At 63.1% G+C, this 20,475-nt stretch overlaps 3 protein-coding genes across 3 annotated transcripts; 2 read left to right on the top strand and 1 right to left on the bottom strand.

The window, feature by feature from the left end:
• The first annotated feature begins 566 nt into the window (after positions 1-566).
• Positions 567-5,519, top strand: MFRP (membrane frizzled-related protein). The gene is made up of 14 exons (XM_058857074.1): positions 567-620; positions 692-803; positions 1,008-1,136; positions 1,444-1,605; positions 1,683-1,926; positions 2,008-2,138; positions 2,254-2,379; positions 2,961-2,969; positions 3,226-3,302; positions 3,437-3,585; positions 3,757-3,887; positions 4,282-4,416; positions 4,514-4,641; positions 4,721-5,519. Exons 1-14 carry the CDS (start codon positions 567-569, stop codon positions 4,943-4,945), a joined length of 1,812 nt encoding a protein of 603 aa, XP_058713057.1. The 3' UTR covers positions 4,946-5,519.
• Positions 5,520-6,831: 1,312 nt separating this feature from the next.
• On the top strand, positions 6,832-9,171 carry C1QTNF5 (C1q and TNF related 5). Its single transcript, XM_058856988.1, has 3 exons — positions 6,832-6,968; positions 7,727-7,955; positions 8,453-9,171. The coding sequence occupies exons 2-3, from the start codon at positions 7,742-7,744 to the stop codon at positions 8,968-8,970; spliced, it is 732 nt and encodes a 243-aa protein (XP_058712971.1). The 5' UTR covers positions 6,832-6,968; positions 7,727-7,741; the 3' UTR covers positions 8,971-9,171.
• Positions 9,172-13,057: 3,886 nt separating this feature from the next.
• Positions 13,058-16,681, bottom strand: RNF26 (ring finger protein 26). Its single transcript, XM_058857076.1, has one exon. The coding sequence runs from the start codon at positions 16,580-16,582 to the stop codon at positions 15,227-15,229; it is 1,356 nt and encodes a 451-aa protein (XP_058713059.1). The 5' UTR covers positions 16,583-16,681; the 3' UTR covers positions 13,058-15,226.
• Between the last annotated feature and the right edge of the window lie 3,794 nt (positions 16,682-20,475).

Below are 20,475 nucleotides of genomic sequence, written 5' to 3' on the forward strand. Positions count from 1 at the left end.
ATGGCCCCTTTCTCCCCTGCTTAGGGATGGAGACGGGCATTAAGGGGCAGCGGGAATGCAGGTGGCAGGGCCCAGGCACGCAGCGAGGGCAGGAGGGACACGCTTAGCCCAGGGTCCCCAACACAGCCCCGTCAGCGCTGCCCTGAGCAGTGAGGAGCCTGGAGGATGCTCCAAAACCAAGGTCCCGTGTGGGGACCCCACCAGCAGGGTCCCTTGGGGATGGGCTCCCAGCGGGATGGGCGCGAGAACTCATTCCCCTTTAAGACGCCGGTTCTCCGTGCCAGAGCCTGACCTCGGCATCCTCAGCTGAGCTGGATTAACGGGGCGAGGGGGAAGGGGCCTGCACAGGGGACTGGGGCTGCAGCGTCCCGGGGCTCCCCGCACTCCCGGCACGGCGGGCATGGCTCTGGGGTGCGCTCCGGGCTGCCACGTGTAGAGCTGGCACTGCCACCACCCCCGGCCCCGGGGCCCATGGGGGCAGCTGGGGAGGAGCGGGCGGTGGGGCTGCGGGGCACAGGGCACCGGGCACGATTCTAGCCAGGCTGCGCCGGGAACCGCCTGCTGCCATGAAGGACTTCACCGAAATCACGCTTTGCCCCGAGGCTCTGGACGGCAGCAAGGTAGGGCTGGGGGTGTGGGGGCTGCTGACCCACGGGTCCCCAGGGTGCCACCCGCGCTCGCTGTCCCACAGACCGAGTTCTGCAACCCCGTTTTTGAGGGCGAGGAGCCGCGGGCGGAACCGAGCGTGGAGCACCCGCCAGACAAGGATGGGACCGGCCCCGCACCACGCCGGGACGGCCTCGGTATCAGCCTGGGGGTTTGTACACACACCCCCCGTCCGTGGGGCCGCAGGAGCGGGGTGGTGGGCTCTGGGGCTGCTTGGGGACACATTAGCACCGCGGGGACAAGCGGTGGGGACGTGCCCAGCGAGGGCTGAGCCAGCCGTGCAGGGAGGTGCGGGCACGGCTCAGCAGCACCCCGGTTCTGCCCGCTGTCCTCGCCTCCAGGCCAGCAGCTCTGGGCACAGGTGGGCTGGAGGTACCGCGCCGACTGCAAGTTCACTTGGCTCTGCGTGGCTCTGATGAGCACCATCCTGCTCTTCCTCATCGCCCTCCTGCTCGGCATCGTCATCCACCGTGAGTGCCGAGCCGAGGGGCGGCTGTGGCCGTGTGGGGGACACAGAACCGGCTCAGAGTGGGAGAGGGGCAGCAGAGGACATCCCGGGGTCTGCCCGCACAGGGGAGCAAGGGGGATTTCCATGTCCGTGGGATGTGGCAGTATCGCCGTCCCTGGGAGAGCCGTGTGGGATCCCCTGGGAGCTGCACACCTGTGGGGAGGGTGGGAGCACAGGGCTGGCTGGGTGGGCTTCCTGGGCCCCTTCCCGGCCCCGCAGCCATCCCTCCCTGCTGGGGCTGAGCAGTCCCTGCTCTTCCCTGGGCACAGAGCTCACATCCCCACATCCCCCCGGCGCTCCAGCCACCGCCCTGCCCGCCCGTGGCACTGCCACCACCACCACAGCACCCATCCGAAGGGACCCCCCGGTCCCCAAAACAGCCGCCACCCCAACCGAGAGCTGGCTGCCCACGGTCCGCACAGCAGCACCGGGTAAGTCCCGCGTGGGGCAGTGTTTTGAGATGGGGGTGCCCCTCTCCAGCTCATGCCCACGCTGTTGCCTCGTTCAGCCTGCGGAGGGACCCTGCGGGGCGCCGAGGGCTCCTTCAGCTCCCCCAACTACCCCGGCCCCTACCCCCCCAACGCCCTCTGCATCTGGCGCATCGAGGTGGGCGCCGGCCTCGCCATCCAGCTGAGGATGGAGACCTTCAGCGTGGAGGGCACGGCCTCCTGCCTCTTCGACCGCCTGGAGCTCTACGAAGAGCTTGGCACCGGCGGCACAGCCCCCGCCCCAGCTCGGGGGAGCCCGGCCAGGTAGGGCTCCTCACACCTGGGGAGCGTGGCGGTGCAGCGGGGCGGTGCAGCGAGCGGTGCCAGCGCTCGCTGTGCCCCCAGGTTTTGTGGCAACGTGCCCCCCCCGACCTTCAACACCGACTCCAATCGCCTGCGGGTCACCTTCGTGTCCGACAGCAGCGTGGGCGCCCAGGGCTTCAGCGCCCGCTACCGCGCCGTGGCCCCCGCCGAGAGTGAGTCCCCGGCGCAGGGCACTGCCAGGGCCCCTCGCCATGGGGAGAGCCCGCGGGGAGGGCGGGGTGCCCGGCGGAACCCCCCGCCAGCCTGGCTGTCTGTGGCTGCGTGCAGAGAGCTGCGCCTGGGACGAGCACCTGTGTGACCAGGGGCTCTGCCTCCAGCTGGGCTTCGTGTGCGACGGCTTCCACGACTGCACAGATAGGAGCGACGAGGCCAACTGCAGCCTGAAACACAAAGGTGGGCGGGAGAGAGCCCCACCTGCAGCGGGAGAGATCGCCACCGGCACCCCGGGATGGGCGGGGAGAGGGGACAGGGAGGTCACTGCTTTGGGGTTGGTTTTTTTCTGACTTCCAAAGAGAAGAAAATGGATTTTTTACGAAGAACTGATGAGAAGCAGACGATGTTTGTGCGCCCACACACAGCACACAGGCACTGAGCTGCTCTGGACAGGGAGAGGAGTGGAAAATCCATCTAAAAACACAACAATTGGCTCCTCTCTGCAGGTGTGGGTCAAACCCAGAGCCGGCAGAGGCAAGGTAGGAGCGCTGCCTTCAGTGGCCACGCAGGAGCTCCAAAGGCTGAGCCCGCCCTGCCTGGCTCCTGCAGGACCAAAACCCGGCCAGAGCCGTTCCTGGGGCTCAGAGCCCAAGGCAGGACAGGATTTTCCATTCTGTCACACATCTGCATCGATCTCTCCGGGCTTTGGGGCTGTTGTTGGCTGCAGGTGTCCCCAGGTGTCCCCAGGTGTGTCCCCAGATGTCCCCAGGTGTATCTCAGGTGTCCCCAGGTGTGTCCCAGGTGTCCCCAGCTGTCCCCAGTGTCCCCAGGTGTGTCCCAGGTGAGTTCTAGAACATGCTCTAGATTGTCCTAGATTGGGTTCTAGACCGGGTTCTAGACTGTTCTAGACTGCTCTAGAACGTTCTAGACTGGGTTCTAGACTGCTCTAGAACGTTCTAGACTGGGTTCTAGACTGGGTTCTAGAACGTTCTCGACTGGGTTCTAGACTGTTCTAGACTGTTCTGGACTGGGTTCTAGAACCAGGATGGGCAGGGGTCAGGTGGTGCTCTCCGTGTGTCCCTCCAGAATGCGGGGGCCCGCTGACCGCCTTGGAGGGGCACTTGTCCACCCCGAACCACCCCCAACCATACCCACACCAGCAGGTGAGAGAAGGGGTCCCGTGGGAGCGCGGTGAGGATGAGGGCGGGCGGGGAGGAAGGCAACCCCTGCCCCGGGGAGAGCTGGGGGTGCCCCTGCCCAGCTTCACGGGTGTCGCCGGCTGCCCCCCGCCCCGCAGCTGTGCCTCTGGCAGATCTCCGTGCCCCTGGGCCACGTCATCGACCTGCACTTCCACAACTTCAGCCTGGAGTCACACGAGGACTGCAGCTTCGACTTCGTGGAGGTGCACGACAGCGCGGGCACGGGGACCGCCAGCCTCATGGGCAGGTACCCGACACCCCCAGGCCTGCTGTGCCACCCTGGTGCCACAGGGGCTGTGGCTCACCTGGGGAAACTGAGGCACGGGGCTGGCTGGTGGGGAGGAGCCACCAGAAGGCAGGGTTTGGGGAGGTGCTGCTCAGCATCCTGACCCCATCCCTCGTCCCATGACCTTGGCAGGTTCTGTGGCCACCAGCTGCCACCCACCCTGACCTCCTCACGGCATGTCATGACCATCCTCTTCGTGGCAGACGAGGGAGTTGCAGATGATGGGTTCTTTGCCACCTACCAAGCCCACAATGCCACAGAGAGTAGGTAGCCCAGCGGAGGCACAGGCTGCCCAGGGTGGGTTGTGCCACATCCGTCCTTGGGGGGCTTCAAGGCCAGGCTGGATAAAAACTTGGGAAAAACAACTTTTGTTCCACAGCTGACCCTGCTTGGAGCAAGAGACCCCCAGGGCCCCTTCTCATTTGATTTACCCTATACATTTATAGCCATGGGGATGTGACCTGGAAGGGCTCACTGGCACAGAGGCATGATCCATGACCTGAGGGCTGCCCCCAAATAACACAAAATAAGGGAATTTGGGATGTCCTGAAGCTGGATCTGCCAGATCCCCTGGCTAGTGACCCAAAAGAGTAGCCAGGGGTGGTCTGCATGGCAACATGCTGACTCCTGGCCATGCCTTGCCCTCTCCCCTTCCAGAGACCTGCAGCCCCGCGGAGTTTTCCTGTGGGAATGGCGAGTGCCGGGCACTGGAGTCTGTGTGTGACGGCTGGCACGACTGCCCCGATGGCACCGACGAGCTGAACTGCACCGGGGTGTCCTACCCTGCCTTTGGTGAGTGTCACCCCGGGTGGCACCCTGGGGCACAGGCTGGCACAGCCGGTGGGCAGCGCTGCTGCTGGCACAAGTGAATCCCCTCTCCCTGTGGCAGGGTCTGTCTGCGAGCCCGTGGAAGTGGAGATGTGCTTGGGGCTGGGCTACAACGCCACCTCCTTCCCCAACATCTGGCTGGCCATCCCGGACCAGGAGGGAGCTGCAGAGGTGCTGCAGGACTACCAGGTGAGCTGCCCGGGGCTGCCCGTGGGGCTGCCCTCAGCGCACCCCACTGGCTCACGCCGCTGTCCCCGCTGTCCCGCAGACGCTGATGGAGCTGGCGTGTTACCAGCACCTCCGCCTGCTCATCTGCAGCCTCTTCGTGCCCAAGTGCACCCCGGACGGGGGGGTGCTGCAGCCCTGCCGGGCCGTGTGCCTGGCGGCAGAGCTGCGCTGCCAGCAGTCCCTCGGCCTCCTCGGCATCCTCTGGCCCATCAACTGCAACATCCTGCCCGATTCCAATGACCCCGTAGAGTGCTTCCAGCCCTGAGCCGGCCAGAGGAGAGGAGCAGGGGCTGAAGCCACCCTCCCCACCCCAAATGTCCCTCCCGTGCTCTCCCTGTTGTAACTACCATGCTGTTGGGGTGCCCCTTGCCTGCCCTGAGGTCAGCCCCTCTGCCCAGGCTTGGTGCCTGGATGCCACGGGCTTGCCCACAGTCCCATTTCCCTAGAGAGCAGGTGACATATCCCACAGGGGAAGGTTTGTGCTGGAGGGGCTGTGCTGGGGCATGAGGGAAAGGGCTGATGCTCCCCAAATGGAGCCAGGCTGGGCAGAGGTGAGCTAGGCTGAAGGCATGAGAGCCCAGGGCTGCCCTGTTCCACAGCCCCAAAGCCAGCAGAATAAACAGCGTGAGAAGCTGACAAACCCAATGGAGCAGGTGACTCATCTGGGGTCTGTGTGGGGGTGCTGCTAGGGGAAACTGAGGAATGGGTGGAGGGAGGAAAGCCAGGGATGGATCTGAGCAGGGACAGAGAGTGGCACAGGAGGAATCCTGCTCCGTTTGTAATTTTCACAGGCAGAAGCCCGCTCCTGGCCATGGGCCCTTGGGCACGAACAGTGGCCATTTTCCATGGAAAATAAAACTCACCCCCCCAAGTTCCTGATGTCACTTTGTCAGAGGCATTTGGCACTCCAAGGGCAGCCCGAGTTCTAGGTGGGGACAGCTTGAGTCCAGGGGCAGCTGGCTGTGCCCTCACTGGGCTGGGGGCTTGCGGGGTCCCAGGGAGATGGATGGGTCTCAGAGGGGGTCCAGTTGGTGGCCCCATGGTGCAGGGAAGGGATCCTGGAAGAGCAGTGGCTCTGCTGGCTGAGCTGGCTGTGCTGGCTGAAGGCCACCCTGGTAGCCACAGGCCTGGCAACACCCATGGCCACAAACCAGCGTCCAGCTGGCCAAAAACAACAGTCCCTTCACACCTTGGGAGAGAGGAGACAGGCGGCTCCCTGCCACCACCCAGCCTCGCTGTGGGTATCCAGGCCTGGAAGGAACATTTGGCAATGTCACCAGCTCCAGTGCAGGCTCTGGCACGGGGAGGAGAGAGCCAGCAGTGCCATCGTGTTTCCCACTGCCCTGAGCGTGTAGAGAAATCCCCCGTCTGGCTGGGGTCACTGGGAACAGGACCCACTCGTGCCAGCACCGCTCTGCCCCTGTACCCAGCGTGGCACTGCCACTCCCACCCGGCTCAGGGGCTTTGAGCCCACCCAGCTCCTCCTCTCCCTGCTCGTCCCAGCTGCTGCCGGGCATGGGGACACCCTCCAGCCACAGGCCCGCCCGCTGGCCAGCGTGTGACCGTGTCCCTTGGACGCACTCGGCTCTGGAACAAGTTGAAGGCAAGCTGGGAGCGCCTCGAAAGCTTCACCGCGTGCTCCGCGGTCCCTGGGGCCAGCGCTGCCTCCTGGCACGGGCACAGCGCTGCTCTGCCTGCGCTTCCACCTGCCCTGCACGCTCAGCCCAACGTGCTGGGACCGCCCAGATGGATCCTGCGGCTTCCCCTGGATGCTGCCAGGGCTGGCACTGCCAGGCAGTGTGTGTTCTGCCATCCCCTTTGCCTCAGCTCTGCTGCCAGTGAGAGCTCCCACTTCTTCCTGCCTCTCCATCTCTCTCTGCCTTGCTGGATTTCTCCCCCTCCGCCTCTATCTTGTTTCCTTTCCCTCTGCTGCCTGTTTTCCCTGCCTTCCCTCCATCCTGCTGCCTGGGTGCCCAGCTGTGCCCAGCTGAGGTGGTTCACAGCCTGCACCTCCTCTCTCCTCGGCTGTTTGCAGCGCTCTCCCTTCCCCCTGCTTACAGCACTTCCGACATCATGAGATTATTTTTCTTTTTCCCCTTGTCTTGTAGCTTTTGGCTCCCAAGGCCCTTGATTTCCTTTGGAGTTTGGGAGGAGAGACGTGGGGAGGAGGGGGGGGTGGAGAGGCTGCCTCTCTTAGGGCCTTCGTCAGAGCCAAGGGGCCAGGAAGAGCCTCAGCCCTTCCAGAGCGGCGAGCAGCGAGCTCCCGGGACGGGGACGGTGGGATCGCAGTGAGTGGGGATACCCAGCCGGGGGCAGCTGGGACTCCCTGGCTTCCTGCCTCCGGCTCCTGGGCGGAGGAGAGACACTTTTCTCCTCCTTTTCCTCTTTGTTGCCGTCGTGGAGGGGGAAGAGAGCAGCTTTGCTGGGTCAAGGCCAGGGGGAGGGGGCCAGCGCTGGCCCTGGGGCTCAGCCCCCGTTGCGCTGCTGTGGGAAGGGCCGGGGGCAGCCCGGGCGGGGCGGTGGTCCCGGCAGAGGGGTGGTCCGGCACGGCCGGGGATGCTGCAGCCGCGGGCAGCCGTGCCCCGGGGAGCCGGCCGGGGTGGAGCGGAGCCGGGATGCTGCCAAGGGCAGGGCCAGCGCACAGCCCCGCGTTCTCCGAGCTGCCGCCCCACCACGCACCCCACAGAGGCAACAAACCCACCCCAGGCACGCTCACAGCTCACCAGCTGACAGCCCTAAATCCCCCTGCCCGTTCCCCCATAACTGGGCACGATGGGGCAGTGCCCACCCCAAAGGAGACCCAGCCCCTGGCCCTGTACCCACACCCATCCTGATCTGTCCCGGGGATGGTGTGACGGCACACGGACCATGGGGATGCTGTGGCAGGTGCAGGCAGCACCAGGGAGCTGAGGGGAGCAGCCCAAAAGGTAAAGGGAAAAGAAGTGGGGGAAATGTCCCCTGCGGACCCCCCACGCTCCTTGCTGAGCACTCCCGACCCTCTTCACTGTGATCCCCAGAGCTGTGATCCTTCTCTGCCCCCTTCCAGCCTCTCTAGGACAAGATGAAGCAGCTTTTCCTCCTCTTCCTCCTCGGGCTCATCACCAGGTCCTTGCAGATCGAAGACAACAAGATCCCTGGGCTGTGCTCGGGGCAGCCGGGCATCCCGGGGACCCCGGGCCTGCACGGGGGCCAGGGTTTGCCAGGCAGAGACGGACGAGATGGCCGGGATGGAGCCAGGGGGATGCCAGGGGAGAAGGGCGAGATGGGCCCTCCTGGTAAGAAAGGAGAGATCCCAGCTGGGGAGGGGGATTTGCCGCTCCCTGCTCGTGGGGAACACCCTCACGGCAGGGGGCGAGTCCTGCATGTTGGCACAAGATGCCAAACGGAGAATGAATCCTGCAGAAGCGCCCCTCCCATGCCACCCTTGTGGTGCCCCTGTGTCCCTGCAAAAGGCAGCAGCTCCCTGTCACTGCTAAAGCTGCATTTGTCCCCATCCCCGATGCCACACCTCTCTCTTCCAGCCCTGCTTTAGGAGGGACCACCAGGAATTGCATCATCCCTGCCCTGGCTCCTGGGCTGGGCTTTCTCCCAGCCTGTAAGGGTTTCTCCAACGATTTCTTGATGCTGTGCTAAATTACACACCCAGCCCTCCCCACTAGTGCTGCTTCCCCACGCGGTGCCCTGGCTGTGGCAGGGAATCCCTGGTGGAATCGGGCAGGAGGAGCTGTGTTGGTGACTCAGAGGTGACCCTGTCCCCTCCTGCCTGCCCCAGGAGTGCCCGGTCCCCGCGGCGAGGTGGGCAGCCCCGGCGTGGACGGGCTGCACGGTGAGAAGGGAGCTCAGGGCGAGTGCGCCGTGGCTCCTCGCTCTGCCTTCAGCGCCAAGCGCTCCGAGTCCCGCAGCCCTCCCCTGGCCGACCAGCCCATCCTCTTCGACGTGGTGCTCATCAACGAGCAGGGCCACTACGACCCTGCCACGGGCAAGTTCACCTGCGAGGTGCCCGGCCTGTACTACTTCGCCGTGCACGCCACCGTGTACCGCACCAGCCTGCAGTTCGACATCATGAAGAATGGCCACTCCATCGCCTCCTTCTTCCAGTACTACGGCAACTGGCCCAAGCCCACCTCGCTCTCGGGGGGCTCCCTGGTCCGCCTGGAGCCCGAGGATGAGGTGTGGGTGCAGGTGGGCGTGGGGGACTACATCGGCTTCTACGCCAGCGTCAAGACGGACAGCACCTTCACCGGCTTCCTCGTCTACTCCTACTGGCAAAACTCCGCCGTGTTCGCCTGAGCCCGCCCTGGGCTGCGGCCGGGGCCGGGCAGGTGCCCCATCCCAGCCAGCAGCGTGGTGGGAGCCGGGGTAGCGGGACCCCTGCCCGGCCCAGGGCAGAGAAACGTGCCCGGTGCCGTGGCGGGGCTGGGCAGACCGGGCCGGGGGCCAGCAGCCCGTGCCGCGGGTCCTGTCCCATCCCTCCCCTCAATAAAGGGCTGCTCAGCTACGCGTGTGCCGCCTGCCTCCGCGCCCCTGCCCGAGCCGTGCGAGCCCGGGGCTGCGGGACCCCCGACGGCGGAGCCCTGCCTGCGGGTTCCGGGCCGGGCCCGCCGTGTCGGGATGTCCCCGCAGGGCCGGCGAGAGCCACTAGATGGTGGCATCGGCGTCCTTGAGCCATGAGCGCAGCGCTGCGCCAGCCCCCGGCACCTCCCCGAGGCTCGGGATCCCCCCGAGGACCGAGTGTCGTCGGATGGGAGGGTCCCGATGCTGCCAGGGCCAGCCCGGGGGGAGCGGATTGCCCGGGGCGAGCAGAGCCAGGGCTGCGGGGGGTGGCCCATCAGTCCCCGAACGGGGCTTGCGGAGCCCTCCGCGCCCGCCCCCCGCCCCAGTGTGAAAGCGGTGGCCCGCCGCTGGGAAAGGTCGCTATTTTTAGCAGGGAAATGAAGAGCTTCCTCATTCCTTGCCCAAAATAGGTCCCTGGGGGGACCAGCCGGGGAGGGGGCTCTTGGCCAGCGGCCCAAACCTCTTAATGAGCTTGGGACGCTGCCCTGCCCGGCTGTAGGGTGCCAGCGGGACCTTGCAGCTCTCCCCAGCCCAGGAACCCCGTCCACAGCCGGACAGCCAGCCCTGCCCTGCCCCGGACCCCCCTCTGCCCCCCGTGTGTGCCGGATGGACCCCCAGGATTACAGCTGTGCCCGTGGAGATGAGCAAAGCCCATGTGCCCCTGTACAGTGCCACCCCCAAGGAGAGCCCCCACTCGGGGCCTGAGGACCATGGGCACATCGCTGCCACCTGCCCGGGCCACCCGCAGCCCTTGGGGACCTGTGGAGGTGCTGGGAGCAGGGGTGACACCTCGTGCCCCTTTGGGGACCAGGGGGGTTCTGCTGGAGCCGCCACGCAGCTCCCTCAGCCAGCGCCGGGGTCGGGTTGCAGCAGGAGCCTCTGTTTGGGTTGGAGATGGCTTCTTCTGTAAGCAGAGCTGCTCAGGGGGCAAACAACGCCGCAGAGCAGATCGATGGCTATTCTGGGAAGAGGAAAGTGAATTTTTTGGACAAGGTGTGTGGGGGCTGGGAGCATTCCCTGGTCCCTGTCACGATGTGGGGAAGCACGGTCAGCACAGGCAGCCACAGTGCGTGGCACAGCAGTTTCTGGGCTCTGCTTCCTTTGGGATGCTCTTGGTTGTGTGGATACTTTGTCTGGGATCAGGGGGACCCCCTGTGGGAACGTGAGGGCATCTGCTGCTGCCTGGGGAGGATGAGGAAGAGGGCAAGGAAAGGAAAAGGGAAGGAGAGACAAGTTCCTAGTAAGCTCCAGCTGCTTTTGATGAGCTCTGCCAGCTTCCCCCTGAGTTAGGAGAGCTTGGAGACCCTGTTCCAGCTGAGCCCAGGTTAGGGAGGGTCAGCATCCCTCAGCCAGAAGCCATATAAGAGCCAGGCTGAGCCCACAGGTGCTGCAGTACAGCTGACAGAGGCAGCAGTGGGGTTGCTTTGTTGTTTCTTTTGAGTTTTTTGTGGTTGCTTTGTGGGTTTTTAGAAACAAAAATAAACGTCAGCACCGCTTTTCGAAGCAGCACTCGTGTCCTTGGCACTCCAAGGTCACCTGAGGAGGTCGGCAGGCACCAGAGATTAAAGAGATCAACTGGGTCGTCTCTGAGACCCTACAGCTGCACAGTGCTTATGGTGTCCGAGCGTGGAAATGCCCCCGGTGGTGAAGGGTGGCCTGGTGACTCCTGGCAGCAGCAGGATGGCTCCTGCTCCACCCAAAAGTTTGGTTATGGCCCAGGTTCAGAGGTCTCATCGCTGACGAGGTGCAGGGAACACTCCCAGCCATCTTCAGGACTGGTAAGGAGACCTTTAACCTGGGAATGGCAGGGGAGGGGACAGTCCTTGCTCACGTGGGGGTGGGGTGGGCAAGAAAGGGACCACAAGCCTGGATTTTAGGAAATCAGACACTGGCTCTTTCAGGGATATCCTGGGGAGGATCCCATGTCCTGGAGAGGTGTCCAAGAGGATGAAGGATCAGTTCCTCCCAACGAGCAGGGATGAGAGGTGTCAGCATCTCTGTGCTGACCAAAGCCTGGCATGGGCTGCTCCGAGGGGCAGCAGAGTCTCCCCTCACGGCGATATTGGAAAATATATTTATATTAATATTTTATATTAAATATTCTGTCCCCAGAACCCTGCAAGCTGCTCTAGGCTGGGTGACCTCCATGTCCCTGTCATCCTCAGCCCCTCCGTGTCCCTGAGGCTGCGAGGCAGCGGGATCGCTGCTGTGTCCGGGGGGTCAGTGAGAGGCTCCCTGTGCTGGCTCACTAATGAGAGCCAAGCTGGTGCCGGCAGCAGCCCAAAGGCCCCCCGTGGTTCCGCTGCTGATCCTCACCTGCTCCCTCCCTCCGGCCGGGTATCATTCCCCGCTCCTGCTGTGCCACATCTGCGCTCCCGGCTGGCAGGCAGACCGTCCCTCTTGTCCCCAGGCTGTGACGAGCAGCTCATTAGGGAGGGGAATTGCAGCTGGGCTGACAAAAGGATTTTTCCCAGCGCCTGGGGGCTCCTGCTTTCAGCCGGCTGCCAGAGCCGACCACCCCAGCTCTCCTAAATTGGGGTCACCCGGCAGCATCACGCTCCTCCCTCCTTGGGGAAGGGTCTTGGCACTTTGATGAGCTGAGCAGCCCGCTTGGCTCATGTGGGAGCCTCCCAAACACGTTCTGGAGCAAGGAATACCCCGAGGATACCCAATCTTCTGCCCTGGAGTGCTCTGTGAGCGTTGCCGCTTCCCAGGCTGTGCAGCCCTGCACCAAAAACCAAAGTGCCAGGGCAGGCAGGGCTCACGGAGCTTGTCCATTAGCAGGGAGGTGGTTGCATTTTCCTCCTGCAATTGCTGGCTGCTTGAGCAGAGATTGAGCCAAGTGTGTGCAGGATGGCTCCCGGGGGAGGGTTGTGTCCTGCACATCCTGTCCTCTCTGGGAAAGCTCGGCTGCACTGGCCTGAGGTGGCCGAACACTCTCCCCACCCCCTGCTGGGGGTGCTGGGCTGGGAGCAGGGCATTCCAGACATTCCCCTGCCCATCCCACCCTCCTGCCCTCTCTGCAGCCTCCCCAGGTGCCCAGCCAGCCTCAGGTCACACTCTGGAAGCAAGAGAAGTGCCTCAGTTTTCCCAGTTATCACCCACCTGCCAGCACTGCCCTCCTCCCTGCGCCTGAGCAGGTATCTGCCTCTTTCTGGCCTCCCAGCAGCTCCCATCTCCCCTCTCTTGGTTTCCATCCTGATTAAAATGAGCCACTTGGCTGGCATGGCCCTGCCAGGAGCCAGGACTCCTGGAGTCTCTGTCCATCACGGTCCTGAACCATTTTTCCAAATAATTTATGAGGATGGCCTGAGCCTGCCACAGCCTTTCTGCAAGGCAGGACCCAGCCCTGTGCTGCCTCCATCCCAGGGACAGTGTGGCACAGGACGTTGAGGCATCAGATATGTGCAGGACCAGCAATGAACATGTCCCAGCATGTTCCTGCCAGCCTGGAACATGCTGGGAAACCCCAGCCCCTCGTCCCTGTGCCCTGGTGTGGTATATCCACAGCCATCTCCTCTTGCTGTGGGTTGGCAGAGCAGGAGTTTGGGGTTGCCAGCTCTGAAAAGCCCACCCAGAGTGAGTTTGGGTGTAAATTCATCTCCTGGGTGCTGGATTTCCCCTGTGCAGCAGCCTGGCTCCAGGGCATCCCACAGCACTGCTTTTCTGGGGGAAAACACCCCTGAGCCTGCAGGTGATGTTGACCCTTTGTGGGGAGTGATGGGTTTTCCCTGGTGTCCAGGGGTGGATAAAGGAGACACAAACACACATTCCCCCCCAAAGAAAACCTTCTCAAGAATGAGACAGCACCCAGCTTTTGGTAAAGATTTTAATCTGCTCAGTATCTAGTCCATAGTGCAAAGAGTTAAACTTAAGGCAAAGCCTTCTCTTACAAACAGCAAACAGGCCCTAGACAAACAAGCGCGACTACTATAATAATAATAATAATAATAAAAATAAAAAAAAGGGGTTAAGGGAACAAACTGCAGTTTTAGGGAGGTGTCCTTCCCGCCCCCCCCCCACCCTGTAACTCATGTAGGGAATGTTGCATCCCCTGATCCATGAGCTGGTCCCAAGGGAATGCTGCTGCCTGTGGTCAGCAGGGCCACTATCCCACATCTGAGTGACTCCAGCTGCAGCTCCCTCACTCCTCTACAAGTGCCTGGGACAAGCCAGAGCCTGGACTTACTTCTCTGGTGAGGGTTTGGCTTCTCCCAAGTGTTGGTGGCTGGAGAGAGCCAACATCAACAAGGGAGGTGTGTGGGGAGGCACAGGGACAAGAGTTTGAGCAATGGGGAGCTTTGCATCTCTTTGAAGCAGCTGAGAGCCCTTCTAACACCCTTAAGTGCTCAGGAGCCTGGCTTGGCCCAGGGAATCCTTCCAGCTCCCAAGAAATGTGGGAGCAACCAGCCCTGGCAGTGCTTTTCCAAGCAAAGCCACTCAACAATAAGACAGTTCCTTGCTAGAGCTCAGCTTTACAGCTCAGAGGCATCTCCCAGCACAGCCTGGCCTCTCCGCTGCCTCTGTTTTGGCTTAAATTGCTAATCAAGAAGGAAAATAGAAGGAAAACCATGCCAGCTGTCCTCAGGCTCTTGGCTTCCGGTCCAGAGTCAAGATTCTCTCTGCTCTGGCTCCAGCCAAAATTGTGTGTGGCGTGTGGCTGACCCCAGGCAAGCAGCTGGAAAAGGAGAAGCTTTTTAGTGCAAGGCCCTCTTGCAGCCCAGCAACTTCTTGGAATGGTGCTGGTTGCCCAAGCTGGGATGAGCCATCCCAGGGTGGGATCCCTTTGTTGGACTTCAGGGGACACTTCTGAAGGGAAGTAGCTACATTGGTGACAGACAACAGGACAAAACAACAGTACAGCCCTGCCCTAATCCAAGATATTCGTGGTCCTGGTACTGCTCCACGTGCACAACTGCAGATCCACAGCACGGACGTGCAGAAACTGCGCCCTGGAGCCGGAATGTCTGTGAGCTCCCAGGAACTTTGGGGTGCTCCCTCTCCTCCCAAAGAGTTCCTCCCTTAGCCAGCCCAGCCTGGGAAGGAGCCAGCAAGCTCTGGAGTGACCCTCCCTGTCCCATGGCACTCTTAGCCTGCGAATGTGTGAGTTTTGGAGAGGATTCTCCAGCCTTGGCTCAAATCTGGGCTGCTGCTGCTGCCAGGGCTGGGAGCACTGGCTGGGGGGCCACTCCTCAGGCTCCCCAAGCAGCACCACCAGCCTGCAGAAGGAGTGACTCCCTCCAGCCCCCCAGTGCAGGTAACCTGCCGTGTGCTCGCTAGTCTTGCATAGGTGATGCGTGGAAGCAGCAGCAACACTGAGCTCTGCAGGGAGCCTGAGTAAATCACAGCTCCACGCTGTTCTGGCAAGTGAGATCCCTCAAAAAGCATCGCTGGGGTGATGAAGTACCCCAGAAACCCTGTTCTCCAGCTGAGAGCCAGGTTCAGCAAACACTGAAAAACTCAAGTGTGCTCCTTGCACTCCCTGGGCCTTGCAAACAGGGCACTCTTCCCTTTTCCCATGGAGCTCCTCCACTTTGATGGTGGGAGGAGGAACAGGCCTGGATGCAGCCTGCCAGGTAATTTTCTAGTGAGACCTTGGGAAAGAAACCTCCCTTGCCTTGCACCAGCCCCTGTGATTGCCAGGAGGGCACAGCCTTTAACCTTTCCATCAGCTTTGGCTAGGAGGGACCAGAGCATTTTTCTGCGCTCTGCTTTGGATCTCAGGCTGCAGGCTTGAGGCAGCAGGCCCTGAAACAGCAAAAGTTGTCAACAAAAAACCAGGTAACTCTTCCAGCTCGCTGCAGAGATCAGTATTGTGCTTGCTAGCAAGAGCTACAACCTAGTTAGGCAGCAAATGTGACCAGCAGAAACCTCACAGCGTTCTGCCCTTCCAGCACCATCCACAGTTCTTTGGAAGCTGCTCAAAGCAGCCCTGGGAAGTGCACACAGGGGTGCCCTCGACCTCCTGGAAAAACGAGCCCATGCCACGGGCTCACAGGTACACGTTGAGGGTCTGCAGGATCACCTGGCGGCACAGGGGACAGTTGCGCTGGTAGATGTCCTGCTGCAGGAGCACCTCTGTGCACTCCTGGCACAGGCACAGGTGCCTGCAGGGCAGCAGCAGGACTGTCTTGGTCTGGTCCTGGCAGATGACACATTTCTTACGCTCCTCTTGCTCTTTCAGCAGCACCCAGGGGTCATCCTCGGGGGGTCCCTCGGCATTCCCGGCTGTCGCGTTCAGCTGCCGCTTCCTCGGGGCTTTCCACCAGGATGTGCCCGGTTCTTCCCTGGATGTCTGGGGACGCTGCCCTGCCCCGGCACGGCTCAGAGCAGGACGTGGCTGTGGCCCCTGCTCTGCATTCAGCTGCTCCTCCAGCTCGGCCAGCAACTGGCCCAGGGTGGCCCTGTCGGTGGCCGGGGCTCTGGGGGCAGCCGCGGGCCGTCGCTGGTCACTGCCCTGGTTCACCATCCTCCCTCCCTGGCTCCAGTTGGTCACCTGCAGGATCCAGTCCATCAGCCTGCGCCAGGGCTGGGAGGTCATGGCCACTCCCAGGGTCAGCACGGCCACCTGGTGGAGCCGCCACAGGTCCCGCTGCAGGCGGCGGAAGGAGGGCAGCGTGTGGAAGTAGCCCAGCAGGTATCCTGTCAGCGTCCACAGCAGCCCGGGGTTGAACACGAAGGCGCTGACCACCACGATGAGCAGGAGCAAGACCAGGCCGTAAACGTTGACGAAGAAGATGCTGATGAAGAGGTCGGTGGCGGACAAGAGCAGCTCGAAGGCCATCTGGCAGGGCGACCACAGCAGGATGGACACGGCGATGGCACCGCTGGACACGTGCGCCAGGAACGCGGCCAGCAGCTCAGCCACCCTAATGACGGGTCCGGCCAGCGAGTCCCAGAGGGCGGCGAGCAGCGTGAAGAGGTTCTGGGTGCCGATGAGACACACGTTGACCAGGCTGTTGACCAGGTACATCAGCAGGCTGGTGCCGATGGCCAGCGCCTCGCACAGCTGCCGGCCCAGCGCCTGCCCGCAGCCCAGCACGGCTCCCAGCCCTCGCTGCACCAGCTCCCGGCCCCGCAGCGCCAGGTGCGACACCAGGTGCGACACCAGGTGCCCGGCCGCCCGCATGGCCTCCATGGCCCCGCAGCACCCGCGCACCAGCACCAGCGCATCCCAGCACGCCACCACCGCCGCGGCCGCGGCCGCGGGCAGGCTGGAGGCCGCGGCCAGCAGCCACAGCAGCGCGGAGACCAGCGAGGACACCAGGAAGAAGTTGAGGTCGAGCACCAGCAGCAGCAGGTCGAACAGCAGGCGCAGCCCGCGGAGCAGAGCGAACAGCACGTCCATGGTCCCCGCGGGGCCCGTACGGCAGCTCAGCCGCGGGGCCCCTCCGCCATGGGCGCAGCCATCTTGGCACCCGCCGCCGTGCGGCGCGCAGCCAATCAGAGGCGGCGGCTCCGGCTGGCCTCGCCTCCCATTGGTCAGTTCGCAGGATGCGGCGGGGGCGCGGCAGGGGCGCGGCTTCCAGCAGAGGCACGCGCCTGGCCACGCCCACTGCCGTTCATTTAAAGGGCCAGTAGCGCCCGTTAGCCCGGACCGTTCTCTTCGCCACGCGAGACGTCGGTTTTTGCAGTTTTTTAATTGCGGAATGAAGGCTATGGAAGTAATTCCATATCTCTTTGTGGAAGTAGATCTGCCTGAACACTACGGTAAGAGGAAAAGCTCATGGTGGAGGGACACCTTCCAATATCCCACGTGGCTCAAAGCCCCATCCGGCCTGGCCTTGGACAATTCGAGGGATGGGGCAGCCACAGCTTCTCTGGGGACCCGGTGCCGGGGCATCCCCGCTCTCACAGGCAGGAATTTCTTCCCAATATCCCATCTAACCCTGCCCCCATTAGTGGGAAGCCATTGCCCCCAGTCCCACCACTCCCAGAGGAGGGCACAGGGATGCTCAGGGGATGCAGCAGCTCTTCTCTGGACACAGGCTGAGAGAGCTGGGGGTGTCCAGCTTGGAGAAGAGAAGGAGGAGGAGACCTTGGAGCCCCTTCAGGTGCCTCCAGGAGAGCTGCAGAGGAACTTGGGACATGGGATGGAGTGATGGGATGGCGTTCAGGAGCCAGGACAGAGCAGGCACAGTGCACGGGATGCAGGCGGCTTGATATCCATCCCCCTCACCCTGGTTCCAAGCAGCACAGGGGGATCCCCGCACCTGCAGTGTCCGTGCATGAGATGAGTTTGTACCAGCCTCAGCCCTGGCACAGGGAGGGTGTGCACTTGCCAGCAGGATCCCCTGGGCCGGTTTGGGACAGTCAGCCCAGGGTTACCCGGCCAAGCAGTTTCCTGCAGGAGGTTTGAACATAAAGCCATGGCCATGGCCCAAACCAAGGTTACAGCCCTGGAGCAGGTCCTGCCCTCCCTGCTGGATCCCAGCCAAAATAGCCTCTGCTCTGCGGTGCCCCAGGGGATGGTCCAGCCCTGCTGCCTTGAAGGTGATGACAAGTTCAGGAAAATCCAGCCTTGAAGGCTTTTTAAGGAAGGAGAGAGCGAGTGCAGTGCACGATGACCCATGGGAAAGCCATGTGCAGCCCAGGAGGCTCCGGCCAGTGTGGGGCCAAGGAGGGAAGCACCACACCCTGGGCAGCGAGGCATGAGCCCTGAAGGGAGCTGGGGTCACCTTCCTGCAGGTGCCTCCCTGAGCAGGCAGGGCTGGGGCCGGGGTGGCACATCTGTGTCTGTCTGTCCCCGCGTGGGCTCTGTCCTGCTGTCTGGCTGCCGCCAGCCCTGTCCCTGTGGCTCTGAGGCAGCGGGCGCCTGGATCCCCAGGGAGCGCACGCCAGTGACGGAGTCAGGATGCTTTCAGCATTTATGGTAATGTTTGGATTTCTCATCGCTTTCCCAAACAGAAGAAGGGAAAAGAGAGCTGAGCCAAGGGCTGGGTGTGCTCTGCTCATTCCCTGCCTCCGGCTCTGCACCTGCCTCACCCTCCCTGCTCCTGGTGCCTGCCCATCCCCTGCCGTGCCTGGGGCACCCTGGTGGGCTCCCCACTGCCGGGCCGGGGGTGCGGCGGCTGCAGCGTTCAGAGGTCGTGGCTCCACAGCAGAGCTTCTCCGTGCTCCGTGGGATGGAGGGGAACTCTGTCACTCTCATTCCGGTAGGATGTCCAGCTCCAGGGCGTCCAGACCTGCAGGAGAGAAGCACAGGGGCGAGGAGGGGTGCAGGGGGCTGGCAACACCTGGTAGCAGTTGAGGTTGGGACAGTGATTTGGTTGGAGTAGAGTGGGGCTTTGGATGGAAACCCCTCCCGGGGCTCTGCGGGGACACAGAGCTTCCCACGAAGGTGCCTGACAGCCACGCTGTGCATGGGACCCCTCCTTGCGAGGACAGTCCCTCCAGGTGTTCATGCACTTGCTGGAGGTCTGGCTTGATGCCACTGCAGTCCCAGCTGTGCCCATGGCAGCTGCTGGCAGCAGGACAAGGTGTGCCACACTTGTGAGCCCCCTCCCCTCATCAGCCTCACTGAGCACAGGGCAGACAGAGCTCTGCTGCTCTCTGGGACCACCAGAGCTGACCCTGAGAGCGCAGAGCCTGGCACGTGGGTGACTCCTGCAGCCCTGCCCTGCCTGGACACCCGGGGCTGTGCAGCACCGACCGTGCTGGCACCGAGCCTGGCCACGGGGCTGCTGCATCACTCTGAAGGCTCCGAGCTGCCTTCCCACTGCTGAGCTCACCCCTCATTCCAGAAAAACAGCGGCCAGAGGATGCCAGCTCCAGGGAGTGCCTCAGCCATCGCAGATGCTGAGTCCTTCTGGATTTATCTGGAAGCAGAGGAAGACAGGGAACAGCTCCAGGGCTCGGTGTGCCAGTGCCGGGGGGGATTGCCCAGCCCCAGCATCTTGCCATGCCTCCCTTGTTCCTTGGGCACATCCTGTGGGAATTTCTGGAGTGTGGGTCCTGCTGGCATCACTCCAGCGCTCCCAGTGCGCTCCCAGCTGCCCGAGCAGTGGGGACCATCCCCAGGGTGCCCTCCCCTGCAGCTGCAGGGTGTGTGGCAGCCCTGACAGCCATGCCAAGGCAGGGAGCTCGGTCCTGCTGGGCAGTGCCAGCAGCCTCACCTCAGGTCCCCTCAGGACACCCCTGCCCAGCCCTGGGCAGCCAGAGGCGGGTGCCTGCAGCCTCGTGCTCGCAGCCCCGGCGGGAACAATGGCTCATTTCGCCGCATCCGCTCCGGAAAATCCCCCGGCCCCTCTCGGGCTCCGCTCCAGGATGCTGTGGCTCACTCTTCCTCTGGCCTTGGAGGGGCAGGTGATGGAGTCCCCCACAGCATGCACCCTGCGGGCAGGGAACAGCCTCAGGCTGCTGGGAAGAGCCCTCAGGAAGGATCTGGAGCTGCAGGGAGCCCAGCCCTGTGTCCCCAGCAGCCACAAGCTTCCCTGCCTTGGCTCACCCTGCAGCCCTGTGCAAGAGCAGGAGCACGAGGGCTGCTCGCTGTGTTTGTGGAGGGCTCTGTGTCTCTCCATGATGGGAGCTGGGATATCTATCTCCTCCTGGAGCCTGGCCAGACAGCCCTGGGAAAGGCAAGTTCTCTTCCATGGGAAAGTCCTGCAAGAAGAAATTCCTGCAGCCCCACCGTTCCCCAGGGCCCTGGTGCTCCATTGTGTCCCCAGTGCTGTGGGGATGTGACACAAGGACTGTGTCCTGCTTGCTGCCTTATCCCAGTCAGTCCTTGGCTGTCCCCACCCCTCCCCACAGGGAGCCTTCCCCGAGGACATCCAAAGGGATCCCCTGCAAGAGGGGCTCCCCCAAAACTTGGCCTGCTCTGGGCTAATCTTTCATTAGGCTTTCTCACAGATGATCCTGATGAGCCGTCCTGGGAGAGCCCTGCAGACAAAGCTGGGAAGAAGAGATCCCTGCAGGCAAGCCCAGGGAGTGATGCTGTGTCCCCATCCTGGCTTCTCCTCCCTTCCTTGGCAGCAGAGAGCCGGAAAAGCCAGGTGTGAGGGAGCTCAGGGCAGGGCTGTTCCTCCTGCCCACTCCTCCAGGCAGCTGTGGCGTTGGCAAGTGCTGGATGAGCGCGGCCAGGACCTCTCGCTGTCCCCTGGGCAGCCCAAGCCCACAGCCAGAGCCATCGTCTGCCCCATTGTGTGGGCGAGTGCCCGGCCCTGTGCCGGCCGGCGCCAGCACAATGGGGCCTTTTTCCGGCCGGCGCTGGGGGAGATGGACTCGGAAGTGCTCCCAAGG

The sequence above is a fragment of the Poecile atricapillus genome, chromosome 25 (assembly GCF_030490865.1).
Source record: "Poecile atricapillus isolate bPoeAtr1 chromosome 25, bPoeAtr1.hap1, whole genome shotgun sequence".
Lineage (NCBI taxonomy): Eukaryota > Metazoa > Chordata > Aves > Passeriformes > Paridae > Poecile > Poecile atricapillus.

What these genes read in the sequence shown, in the direction of transcription:
- MFRP (XM_058857074.1), top strand. Translation starts at nt 567, where the DNA reads ATGAAGGACTTCACCGAAATCACGCTTTGCCCCGAGGCTCTGGACGGC. An exon ending in GGTCCGCACAGCAGCACCGG is followed by an intron (nt 1,606 to 1,682) that starts GTAAGTCCCGCG and finishes TGCCTCGTTCAG; the next exon opens with CCTGCGGAGGGACCCTGCGG. An exon ending in GCTCGGGGGAGCCCGGCCAG is followed by an intron (nt 1,927 to 2,007) that starts GTAGGGCTCCTC and finishes CTGTGCCCCCAG; the next exon opens with GTTTTGTGGCAACGTGCCCC.
- C1QTNF5 (XM_058856988.1), top strand. Translation starts at nt 7,742, where the DNA reads ATGAAGCAGCTTTTCCTCCTCTTCCTCCTCGGGCTCATCACCAGGTCC. An exon ending in GGGCGAGATGGGCCCTCCTG is followed by an intron (nt 7,956 to 8,452) that starts GTAAGAAAGGAG and finishes TGCCTGCCCCAG; the next exon opens with GAGTGCCCGGTCCCCGCGGC.
- RNF26 (XM_058857076.1), bottom strand. Translation starts at nt 16,582, where the DNA reads ATGGACGTGCTGTTCGCTCTGCTCCGCGGGCTGCGCCTGCTGTTCGAC.